The sequence below is a fragment of the Tiliqua scincoides genome, chromosome 2, assembly GCF_035046505.1.
Source record: "Tiliqua scincoides isolate rTilSci1 chromosome 2, rTilSci1.hap2, whole genome shotgun sequence".
Classification (NCBI taxonomy): domain Eukaryota; kingdom Metazoa; phylum Chordata; class Lepidosauria; order Squamata; family Scincidae; genus Tiliqua; species Tiliqua scincoides.
This window is the reverse complement of record NC_089822.1, coordinates 123,508,761-123,521,363: the sequence shown is the minus strand read 5'-3', so window position 1 is coordinate 123,521,363 and position 12,603 is coordinate 123,508,761. Positions and strand designations below refer to the sequence as shown.

The window sequence follows — 12,603 nt, the reverse complement described above, 5'->3', positions numbered from 1 at the left end:
TTGCCCGTGACAGAATTTCTGGCAAGCACCTCCATGCAGTCTGCCTTCCACACACAGGGGATGGGGATGGAGGAGCTCTCCTAAGTGTTTGAATGTTGTACCCACGGTATTTAAAAGTAAAATGTGCATTGCCAGGAGTTCAAATTGACTTTGACAGCAGAGGCCCAGTGCAGGTGAAACAAGCCCAGGGCCCAATCCTATCCAGTTTTCCAGTGCGGCTGTGCTAATGGGGCATGCGCTGCATCCTATGGTGGGGAGGCAGTCACAGAGGCCTCCTCGAGGGATGTTCCCTTGCCTCATGGCTGCATTGTGGCTGCATGGGTGCTAGAAAGTTGGATAGGACTGGGCCCTCAGTTTCCTGTTTAGGATAAGAGACTGTGTGGTGCTACAGCTATATGGTGGCTGTATTGTAGCCAAATATGACTGCTACTACTACTACTACTACTACTACTACTACTACTACTACTACTAAATAATAGGAGCCCATGTTTGGCCACCACCAAATTATTGTTTTTCTTAGAGGTGGCACCTTTATTACTATTGCTGAGATGACTCCTGTTTTAATAATAATAATAATAATAATAATAATAATAATAATAATAATAATAAAGACTCCTGGTTTTTATTGTTGTTTGCACTTGTATTCTGCCTTTTCTTTTAGAGAAACTCACACGGGGTGCCCAGTGACCCCTTTCACGGAGGGCTGGCTGGTCCCACTGGCTTAGCTTCAGCAATGCCACAGCGTCAGGGTTTCCCTGACTAACCACTTGAGACCTTGGCATAGAGAGCTAGTGTGGCATCATCTAGTCAGAGGCAGACTAGAACAGGTGAAACCTTGGTTCAAATTCCCACTCAGCAAAGGAGCTTTCTAGGTCTGTCACTCAGTCTAATCTGCCTCACAAGGTTATTGTAGAAGGAGGAATCCTCCCAAATAGATTAGTTCACTGCAATAGTGTCCTTCTTTTCTGGTTTCAGCAAATCCTTGTCCCTACTTTTGCTGTGGTGATGGTGGGGAGATGCCTTGCTAAAATGAGATTACTGCGAGCTTCTCAATTTGCCACTCTTCAAGTTTGGGTCCCTAGTCCACATCTGCAGAAGTGAAATCTTGGAGCGAGAGTCTGCCTGCCTGCCTGCCTGCCTGCCTTTGAAACTTGTATGCTGCCTTTCTGGCCAAAAAGGACTGACTTCCTCTAATTCACAGACACATATATCAGAGCACATGGATGATCATTGAGATGCAAGGTAGTGCATTGCCTGACAATTTCATGTGCTGGTGAAACTCATTTAGATAAGTGATTCTGGGGCAATATTCACAGGTGGCAGCCTTTTCCCCAGAAAGTTCAAGGTAATTTGAAAGAAGATGTGTTACTTGCAATATGTACACTGAGCTCATTTTTGTCTCTGATAAAGGAGTTTTGCAAGTCTTTGTATTGTACTTCAGAAACCTGTTTGATCAGTGGCAACAGTGAGGTGAAACAAATTATATTTGCACATTATGGGAAGCTAAATCCCTCTAAAGTACCTTCAGTACTCTTAAAACCTATGATCTATTTCTAGCCATAGTTAAAACACTCTGGACACAATCCTAACCAGGTCTACTCAGTAGTAAGTCCTATTTTGTTCAATGGGGCTTACTCTCAGAAAAGTGTGGTTAGGATTGCAGCCTCTGTCACCTAAAATCAAACTACACGTTATGTTCTAGTTTGGTTCTCTGCATGCACATGAGTGATTTACTTAAATATGAGCCACAGGGATGGGGGGTTGCCATCAGGATTGGCACTGTGGTGCATGAGGAACTCTGGGAATTGTAGTTCTATGAGTTTAGGTAAGGGCCCTTTAGTGGATATTTGATTTGAACTAATGGTCTGTGGTAAATTCTTTGGGGGAATCCAATACTGGTTAGTCGTACAGATGTGCTTCATGTACCGGAACACATGAAACAGTTCCGGGGCTGGGTACGGTACTTTTTTAGTTTCTTGTGGCAGCTGTTTCTGTGTGATAAACCATTGGTGAGCCTGACGTGCAGTGCGGTTCACTGATTTGTCCTGCCTGGAGTTGGAGAAAGGTTTGCAGACTGCTCTTCTGAGAACATTCTCTAAGCAGGGTCAGCAGCACTATGAGGAAGACTGAAGTGGTTGCCTCAGGCAGCAGGTTGGCAGGGGTACCGATCTCCACCTGCCCACTTGCCTCCACTGCTTCTCTTCCTCCTGGACTGAAAAAAGAAGAGGGAGTGAGTTGAAGAGAAATTGTGGTGGAGAGGAGAGTATTGGGCTGGAGCTTCTCTGCCACCCTTTCTCTTCGGCGCCACTCCCATCTCCCATTCTAGGAGGAGCAGAGGCTGGCATATCACTAGACAAACGGGGCAGCACTTGGCACTGTGCCTCAGGAACCAGGAGGTCTTGGGCAGACCACATATGACAGACAGTGTGGTAAGCTGCTGTGTAGAGTTGTGAAATATACTGCTACAAGAACCATTCTGAAGCAGTCTCCTTTTCGTAATTATTTTTAGGGGCTTCAAATTTTATGGGCCTCTCACTGACTGTGGGATGGAGGGGGACAGGAAGGAAGAGAGCTATCTGTTGACCAAGCTGGCTTATACAGTGAACATTTTGACAAATTAGGAGTGGACAAACCAGGTTCCCTGTATCCTGGGCAACGTTGACCAACTCCGCCTAGCTTGTCATATGGGGTTGACATTACTCTAGGTTTTAATGGTCTGCCTGTTTATGTCTCTATTATCGAAGCCTGGGCAACGGCTGGCAAGCAAAGCCTTGCCCGTTGCAAACCATATTTCAGCTTGGGGGGTGATGCTGAATGGTCTTAGGTCAAACAGCAGCTTCTGGTGATGATATGACTTTAAAGCGTGACTGGGGGGGGAGTGTGGTGTGGGATGCCCAGCCCTTAGAAGCTGCAGCTGGCTTGGTCAAGTCCTGAACTTCCAATGTTCGTGACTGTGGTCATGCCCTGGCGCCATCAGGGGACAGGTGAGGTCCCAGGGCAGGGTCCCTTAGCAACCTGGCACTGCCACTGAGCATAACCACCTGAAGCTGGACTGGAATTGTAGTCTGTCAATGCCCAGAGGCTACATTTCCTCAGCCATTTACACCAACATATTCCACTGGAGTTGATAGACTTGCATAGTAGGATCCTGGTAGATTGGGCCCAAGATAAATGGGATTGTTGAAGAGCACAGACGAATGCACATTTACTTGGGAATTAAGTGGCACTGACTTTTCAGCAGGCATGTACAGGTTCCTTTTAAGAGTTGGAGATGGTAGGACATGACTGCCACTCCCCTTTTCCAGTTTTCCTCCATTCTTCTCCATGCCTGGTTTCCTACTGATATCCAGAGTCGCCTGTGTGCTTGGCAAGCATCAAACAATTTAACCTTTCCAATGCCAAACTCTCATGTAGATGAGAATCAAGCGTTGTTTGTTTTATTTCCGCCCAAACATCTTTCCAGCCTACTAAAGGGAAATGAAATTTTTGAAAGCCCATTTAAATGTTCCTTTTCTAAATCTCCAGAGGTATTTTAACTGGATGGAATCCTTTCTGGTCCTTCCCAGGTCCGCTTCCTGGAACAGCAGAATAAGATGCTGGAGACAAAATGGAGCCTTCTCCAGAACCAGAAGACCACCCGAAGCAACATGGACAGTATGTTTGAGGCCTATATTAACAACTTGCGTCGGCAGCTGGATGGCTTGGGCCAGGAGAGAGTGAGGCTGGATGCTGAGCTGGGAAACATGCAAGGGCTTGTGGAGGAATTCAAGACTAAGTGAGTGGGGGAGTGGCAGGGTGGGAAGGGGGTGTCAGAATGTCCCCTTCATGTCACATCTGAGTAACATGAAAAAAGCATCTTGCTGCACGTCCCTTAGTCAGGTTTCTCTTATTTTTCATGTGCTCCCTGGAATTTTATGCATTGTTTGGCTTCTTGAGACTATTATGTTTTGCTTAGAAAAAATTTACTTGTCCTCATGGATGCCTTTCCCTTTCCACTAAAGTTGCCAGTGGTTGCTGATAGCTTGAGTCCAATTGCTCAACATTCCTTTTGGCTGAATTTGGACAATGCAGATATTGTATAACCTCTCCAATCTCTCAATCGTGGTCAATGCTAAACAGGTTCACCATTTAACCAGGGTTTGAAGTTTGTTAACAAAACCCGGTTACGTGGAAACTTTTGTTAAGGTTGATTTGATGCCAATATATTCCTTAAGGTGTGGTGGGAGACGCTCGCTCCATGAAGGTGCTGCAGATCTTATGACTTTCTCCTTCTCTTTCAGCCATGGTTATGATACCTGAGCTATTTGATTTACACCAGCTTCCCTATAGTTTAACACCACTATTGTCAACATAGCATTTCAAGTCAATTTCACATCTTACCCTGCTTAGATTGTTCATTTTACTGGGACAAGGAGAGGAAAAACAAGCATCTAGCAACTTACAAACTCACAGCCCAATCCTGAGCTGCGTGGGGCTGCCGTGGCATCCAGCTCACCCCAGGTGGCTGCTGCTGCCTCCTTGGGAGAAGGGGACTTTTGTCCCCTTCCCCTAAGTAAGGGAAGTAACCCTGCAATGGGGCTTTTTGATTCTGGGCCAGCTGTTGAGCCAGCGCAGAATCAAAGAGTCCCATGTCAGTCAGCAAGTCCTGACATGGGGCTCAGGATCTGGTGAAACTAAGCTCCACTGGTCCCATCCCTCTCCCACCCCACTGCCTCCCCCTGCCCCGGAATGCCTTTGACTCACCTCCCCCCAAACCCCCTTTCACCTCTCTGCCACCCGGCGGTTCGCTGGGCAATGGAACGCAAGCCCAGTGCTGGAGCTGGCCCAGCGTGGGCTCGCACTGGGCTAGCTCCAGCACTGGACCAACGGTAAGGGCTCACAAATGTGCAAGCGGTGAGCCTCACTCAACAGTTTGTTTGAAGGGTTAGCTTTCCATATATAGTAATGAGGAATCTTCTTCACTTGCAATACTGGCCCCTGTGTTGCCTGAGGCCAGGACTGCGGAATGCCTTCTAGTAGTCACTTCTGGTTTTACGAAAACCTCAGAAAGCCTCCGGAGGCCAGGGAAATGCAATGGTGGTGAGGGCCAGCGGCTGGCACTGCCACTCCTGGAGGTATGGCATCCTGGGGCATTTGCCTCCCTTGATCCCCCCCAGGAATGTGATCTCCCCAGTGATCTCTGTGATCTCCCCAGTGATCTCAGATCTCCCCAGTGATTTCCTTTGCCAGTCGTGATCTAGAAATAACAAGTTCATTTAGCCATGAAATTTTTTCCCCGTGAAACCTGGTGTGCGAAGAGACGTCCATTCTACCCATGATCTGCTTTTGAGACAGGTGACTCCTTGCACTGGGTCATGTGAAGCAATTAGCATGGTGCTGTGACAATGTTACTGCTGAAGAGAGAGGAGTCTGACAGGGCTGGAGCATTCATTAGGACTGCCATGATGATGCCACTGAAATCTGCTGTTTTCCCTCCTGTGGTGAGTTATCCTTGCCCAGTCTGGAGCTGGGGCCATAGCTCCATGCTAGCACCGATTCTGCATAAAGGTTCAATCCCTGGCTTCTCTAGGTCGGGTTGTTTGAGGCACTGCAGAGATGCTGCCAGTCACTGCTGACCATAGCTTGAACAAGATGGACCAATGGTCTGACTGAGTAGAAAGCAGCTGCAGGTCTGGATTTAAAAAGGCACCACCAGATTCTTCCACAGGAAAAATAGGGAGTGCAGTAAATACCAGAAACTTGTTCTTATAGCTGCAGAGACTTGCAAAATGTAGGGGGGTTGCATAGTCAGTAGTATAGGAACATTTTGGCTCCATTCTTAGTCTCATTTTTGGTTAGAATTTTCAGTTACCTGCTTCAGAAATTAAAGAAAAACAACCAGCCCATTTTAAATCATTGGTGCTTTGATCATTAGAAACCCTCTGTCATAATAACTCTACACATGGTAGCTTTGTCCCATGTTGGCTCTAAGCCCTCTAAGCCTTCTGTTCTTCTTGTCTTGAGCACAATGACTATTTCAACAGCCCATTGCCAAGAGGGTCAACGAACCTGTTTCACGACAGTCGTGACTATTTTTAAGTGAGGCTGATGCATATGTCTGCTGTACCTCTGGCACATGACATTCTTCTGTACATGCCACAGAGCATGTTTTTATAATGAAGAGAATATTGTCACTTGGGTGAGAAAAGGCAGTGCTGCCTCCCCAGAAAGAAGGTCTTGAAAATCACTGTTGCATAACACTTGGTTTCTGAAGGTATGAAGGTATTCTAAAGTATGAAGTGCAACTGGAAGATGTGACTGAATGATACATGAAACAGACTTGCAAATCAGGCTAGGCTCAGTTATTTATTTCAGCCCCACCTTTCTGCTATCAAGGTAGCAAACGTGGGGTTCCCAGGCAGCTTTCCACCCAAACATTGACCAGACTGGGTTCTGCTGAGTACTAGAAAGGCTGCTGCAATATGTGCTCTGCTATTTCTTGATCTGATTTAATGTTTAACACGAGAAGTCCTTGAACTGACCCCTGCCCAGAAACTGCCTGTCCCTTCTGACCCAGACCTGCACAATGTGCAACTTATCAAGGCCCACTAACCATAAAGGGTATTTCACCAGGTGCTTGGATATGCCTTCATTTTGGGAAGCAGGATGGGATTACTAAAACAGAGGGCTAGCAAGCACCTGACAGTCTACAGTTGGTGGGTCGTATTCAGCTTAGAGGGGTCACCAATTGTGCTTGCCTGCCCTAACCCCAAGTGTATGGGCATAGTTGTGGTTACTTTGTGGGGAAGGAAAGGAGGGGTTGGGTACTTTGTGATATTCAAATGCAACATTGCCTTCGTATGTTTCTCAGCATGGAGAATGGCTTAGAAATGGCTTAGCGCTGGTTCATGATAAGCCACGCATGGCTTGCATGCTTGTAGTCTGTAATTCTGTTTCTGTTCTGACAGGTACGAGGATGAAATCAACCATCGTACTGAGAAGGAAAATGAGTTTGTCCTGCTGAAAAAGGTGAATGGGAGAGATCAGTCATGTTTACTGGTGAATAATGATCATTTCCTGGGAGGACCTTGTGGGAGTGTCTCTGTTATAATGGTGGCTTGTGCTCTGTCCCTTTAGGAAGTGGATGAAACCTACATAAACAAAGTTGAGTTGGAATCCAATCTGGATTTGCTGCCAGAGGAGATCAAATTCATGAGGCAGGTATTTGAGGAGGTACGTGTGGACTGTAAAAAACAGGATCTTGCCTTCCAAAACATTTCTTCTCCCTGGGAGCGTCAAGGAGTGCCTGCCAAAATGGAAAAGGGGATAGCACTTTCTTTCCACAGATAGGAAGTGGAAGTGCACTTTTTTAAAAAGTGCAAAGTAGGCTGAATCAATAGAGTAGGAAAAATTGCCTGAATTTCCTTTTCTTCCCAACTGTTAAAGGCAAAGGTATTTCTCCCTCCCTGACTTTGCACCAGGTCATCCTAAAGTCAGACCTGTTTGACTTGACATCAGGTTGTCACCTATTCATAACTGGCAATGATTTAATAATAATATCCTGTTCCCAAGGAACGCTGGGGACTGAGGTTCTGTGAAGGAGCTGGGACTCTCTAACAGACTTCTCTTCAACACTCTTGCCAAAGCACATTCCCAGGATATTTTGGAAGAATCTATGACAGCAAAACGAACACTAATTTATAGTGTAGGTGTTCCCTTTTGGTTTCAGTAGTTGCTGCAACAGGATCCATCACGAAAGCAAAGCCAAGAAAATAATTTGTTTTGCATTAAATCAAATTGCAGCCCTAATAGTAGGTGAACAGTAAATTCATTAATTTCCCAATCCTGTCCCTTGCCAGTCCAGAGCATGCAGTGCCACTGTTGGAGTACAGACTGCATGATGGGGGGATCTTTTTTCACTTGCCTCCATAGTCTGCCTGGCCGCCAATGGGTCACCTTGGATAGTTGGCATAAGTACAAGTGGCCTCGAGGAGTGCTGGGCCAGGAAAAGGGGGATAGGATCTTGGCGTGTGCTGCTGCTGCGATCCTCCCCCTCCTGCCCCCAGTGCAGCCTACTCCCCACTCCAGTCCTCCCCCACTGGGAGCCACTGGCATATGCATGAGCCTCCAGCTGTCTGTGCCATTGACTCCAAAGTGCATGATGACAGTGCAGTTTTTGCACCAAGATCCTTCAATGTAAGCCCAGCATTGGATTGGGCTGCCTGAAGCATTGTATTCTCAGGTTGAAACAGATCACTAGTTCAGAATATGTATCCTTCTACTCTGGACTGTTATTCTAAATTGGTGAATTCTCATCTAAGCTTCTGTTGATTTAGTTTGCGAGGCAATGAAAAAAGACCTTGACTGTTGATGTACCCAGAAGCTTAGGTTTAGCAAGGTTTATCTCATTAGTCTGCATAGGCATGGATTCTGTTTTGCAAAGTGCTTTGCTTTACTGGACTCTTGAGAAACTTGCTTTCACTTCCATGTGATCTAGGAAACCTCCATGCAGGTAACTGTGAATGGAGTCAAGGGAAAGATCTATGGAAGGAGGAGAACCTTTCCCAAGAATTGATGTTGGTAGAGAGGACTGAGAGCTTGTCCATTGGATGAGATTTGAGAGAAATGTCTTGCCAAAACAAAAACAGGAGAGGAGGAAGAGCAGTTTTGAGGCTTCTCTTGGTTTCTTAAGGCAGTTTGCTCCTAGGTCATGGATCATCACAATCTTTGCTTCTTTCTTCATTGCAATGCAGGAGATTCGCGTCCTGCAATCTCATATCGGTGACACCTCTGTGATCTTGTCCATGGATAACAATCGCAGTCTAGACTTGGACGGCATCATCTCCGAGGTCAGAGCGCAGTATGAAGAGATAGCTTCCAAGAGCCGGGCTGAGGCGGAAAGCATGTACCAGATCAAGGTGAGGTCTTTGCTTGCGTCTCTCATACTTGGGGGCATAACTGGGTTGACCTGGCCTGATCAGAGCTGCCACCCAATCAAGGTTGAATGGATGACTCCAATTTCAGAAGCTATCTCCATAAGAAGTTGGAAAGTTGCAGGCTGAGTTTGTTCATGCTTGTTATGTGACTTGTTTCTAGTAAGAAACGAAATTCTGATGGACAGCTCATGTAAGCTTCATGTGAATGGGAGTCACTGCTGATTTGTTAGTAGATTGACAGCTCAATCCTATCCACACTTTCCTGGGAGTGAGCCCCATGGACTGTAACGGGGCTTACTTCTGCATAGACATGCATAGGATTGGGCTGTGACAGCACAATCCTATGCGTGTCTACTCAGGAGTAAGTCCTCTAAACTTAGTGAGACTGATCGCATAATCCCATGCATGTCCATTCAAAAGAGGCTTATTCCCAGGAAGGTATGTATAGGATTGCAGCCTGAACCGCAAGTAAAGTGTATGTTGGATTGGAGTCTGATTCAATTGATAGTTCATTCATGCGCTGTTGGTATTGTGCACTCTTTGATCACCTTGCGTGACTTTGATGGACTTGGCCAGAGAATGCAAGTTGGAGAATGAAGCACAGGAAAATGTGTGCAAAAGAGAACATTTTGAAACATGCACCCGCCCAAATAACAATGAAATTTGATTCTGGTTTTCCCAACTTCAGCAGGCCCCAGCTAATGTAATTCACATGCTCCAGCGGTTCTTTGGGCCACTGCAAGGGTGGGGGAGGGGCAATGACAGCACTTCCGCGATTGTGCCGCCAGCAGTGACAAAAGGACTCTTAAAAAACAATGGGGGGTTGCCATGGTCCCCTGGAGGGTGCAGGGAACCCACAGGCACTTCTGCAAGGCTCCAAACTCCTCAAAAACGTGATGGAGATCCACTTCCCATTTCCAGTTTTCATCTGCAGGGAGGTTCAGAGGGGTCTGCGGGCTCCCTGAACCCTCCAGAGGACCATGGCAACCCCCAGTAAGTTTTTCAAAAGCACTTTTGTCCCCAGTGGTGGTGCAATCATGGGAGCAGAATTGTCACCATCACCCTACCCCTTAAGGAGGCAGAAACGGGGCTTCCCTGGCTGGGTCATCGAGGTGCCCCAGTTTGAGAGTCTCTGAATACTCCCTTAATATCCTACTTCTTTTGCCTCGCCAATAAAATAAATGGTTGGACTGTTCATAATTTGTGTGGCTGAAAAGTGGCAATCCTAGGCTTCGTGACTGGGACTCTTGAGGAATTTGAAGTCATGTGAAAATCTGTAAGTTGCCATATGTGAAGGGGGAAAAAAATAGCAGCCTGTTTTCGTTTTCCTTCAAATCCACTCATGGGAAATTCTTTAGAAAGAATTCTGCATTTTGTGATTGGTGGGGGCAATCTGGGTAACTATGCCAACCAGCCAGCATTTACTGGTTTGGCCAGTAAAACTACATTCTGCCATGTAATTGTTCGCAGATTTGAGGGAATCAGTCAGTCCCACATATAGAAAAGCTGAGCTTTGTTAAGAACTTCAGCAGGGAAGGAATTGCTGCCACTGATACGCAGACAGAACAAAAAGACAAGGGAAAAAAAATGAGTGTGCTAGTCAAAGTTGGAGAGACTTTAACCCACATGACTTTAAACTAGCAACAAAATAGGTTATAGCTTCCCCTACTGGTGGGGATTAACATATATATATTCACACCCACCCACTGACTATATACTGGGTGGAACTGCTGATGTGCTATTGCTCTTCCAGCAGTAATTAGCAGCAGGGTTCCCTGTAAGCCGCACAGACACAGATCCAGAAGGATCTCTCCAAATTGGCAGAATGGGCAGCAAAATAGCAGATGCGTTTCAATGTAAGTAAGTGTAAAGTCATGCACATTGGGGCAAAAAATAAAAACTTCACATATAGGCTAATGGGTTCTGAGCTGTCTGTGACAGATCAGGAGAGAGATCTCGGGGTGGTGGTGAACAGCTCGATGGAAGTGTCGACCCAATGTGCGGCGGCAGTGAAGAAGGCCAATTCTATGTTTGGGATCATTAGAAAAGGTATTGAGAACAAAGCAGCTACTATCATAATGCCATTGTACAAATCTATGGTAAGGCAATACCTGGAGTATTGCGTCGAGTTCTGGTCGCTGCATCTCAAAAAAGACATAGTGGAAATGGAAAACGTGCAAAAGAGAGCGACTAAGATGATTAAGGGGCTGGGGCACCTTCCTTTTGAGGAAAGGCTATGGTGTTTGGGCCTCTTTAGCCTAGAAAAGAGATGCCTGAGGGGGGACATGATTGAGACATACAAAACTATGCATGGGAAGGATAAAGTGGGAAAAGAGATGCTCTTTACACTCTCACATAACACCAGAACCAGGGGACATCCACTAAAATTGAGTGTTGAGAGGGTTAGGACAGAGAAAAGAAAATATTTCTTTACTCAGCGTGTGGTTGGTCTGTGGAACTCCTTGCCACAGGATGTGGTGATGGCATCTGGCCTGGATGCCTCTAAAAGGGAATTGGACAAGTTTCTGGAGGAAAAATCCATTACGGGTTACAAGCCATGATGTGTATGTGCAACCTCCTGATTTTAGAAATGGGCTATGTCAGATGCAAGGGAGGGATGTCAGGATGCAGGTCTCTTGTTATCTGGTGTGCTCCCTGGGACATTTGGTGGGCCGCTGTGAGATGCAGGAGCTGGACTAGATGGGCCTATGGCCTGATCCAACGGGGCTGTTCTTATGTTCTTAAGGGGTCCATGTACCAGTGTGGACCCCCTGGAGGGAAGATTGCAGACCCCCAGTGTTAATCAAACTCAGTTTTCCTCTAGCACTGCCCATCTTGGCTTCTGCCCTGTAGTGGCCTTTTCAATCCAAAGTTATCATCTTTAATCTTGGTTGTGAGAATGGGAACAGCAATGGCAAATGGGGCTGCTAAGGGGAGAAGAAAAGAGGGCATTTGGGGATGTGGGCAATGCCTTGAATTATTGGTGAGCCTCAACATTTGACATGGGCATGGCTGCACTTTGCACTTTGCACTTCACTATGTAAATGATCCAGCTTGGCACAGAAAAATTCTTGAGCATTCAGAGTGCATAAGATAGATAATCCCAGTCACAACAAGTCCTGTGTTATTATCCTCCTGTCGATGATGCAGCAGAGTGCAGTGGAGAGATAATAGCTTGCCTAAGGCTACCTAGTAAGATCATAGCCCAAGTGAAGTTTAAAACAGGGATTTCCTGGTTTATGACTCACCATTCCTCCCAATTGCTTTTGAAAGAGAGCTGGAAATCATAGGAGACTACGGGCCCGATCCTATCCAATTTTCCAGCACCGGTGTAACTGCAATGCAGCCACGAGGTACGGGAACAGATATTCCCATGCCTTGAGGAGGTCTCTGTGACCGCCTTCCACCACAGGATGCAGTGCAAGCCCCATTGGCACAGCTGCACTGGCACTGGAAAATCGGATAGGATTGGCCTATATACGCAAACCATGTCTCATGTTTGCATCACAACATTTCTCCAAGAAATGTAGGATATTTCCCCCCCTGTTTTTACCCCTCTGAGTTAAAGGGGTGTGTGTGTGAGAGAGAATCAAGGACTATAAAGGTACAATGATGTTAATAGCTGAGCAGGGTTTTGAACCCATGTCTCTGAGTCCAATACTCTACCTAGAGATTGCCAGGAGAAGGT

At 46.3% G+C, this 12,603-nt stretch overlaps 1 protein-coding gene across 1 annotated transcript in view; it reads left to right on the top strand.

Moving 5' to 3' along the window:
- KRT8 (keratin 8) overlaps positions 1-12,603 on the top strand; it is a 124,462-nt gene that overhangs the window by 105,194 nt on the left and 6,665 nt on the right. The window contains exons 6-9 of the mRNA XM_066614598.1: positions 3,567-3,775; positions 6,948-7,008; positions 7,117-7,212; positions 8,733-8,897. Coding sequence (XP_066470695.1) covers positions 3,567-3,775; positions 6,948-7,008; positions 7,117-7,212; positions 8,733-8,897 — 531 coding nt within the window. The remainder of the gene's footprint in view (positions 1-3,566; positions 3,776-6,947; positions 7,009-7,116; positions 7,213-8,732; positions 8,898-12,603) is intronic.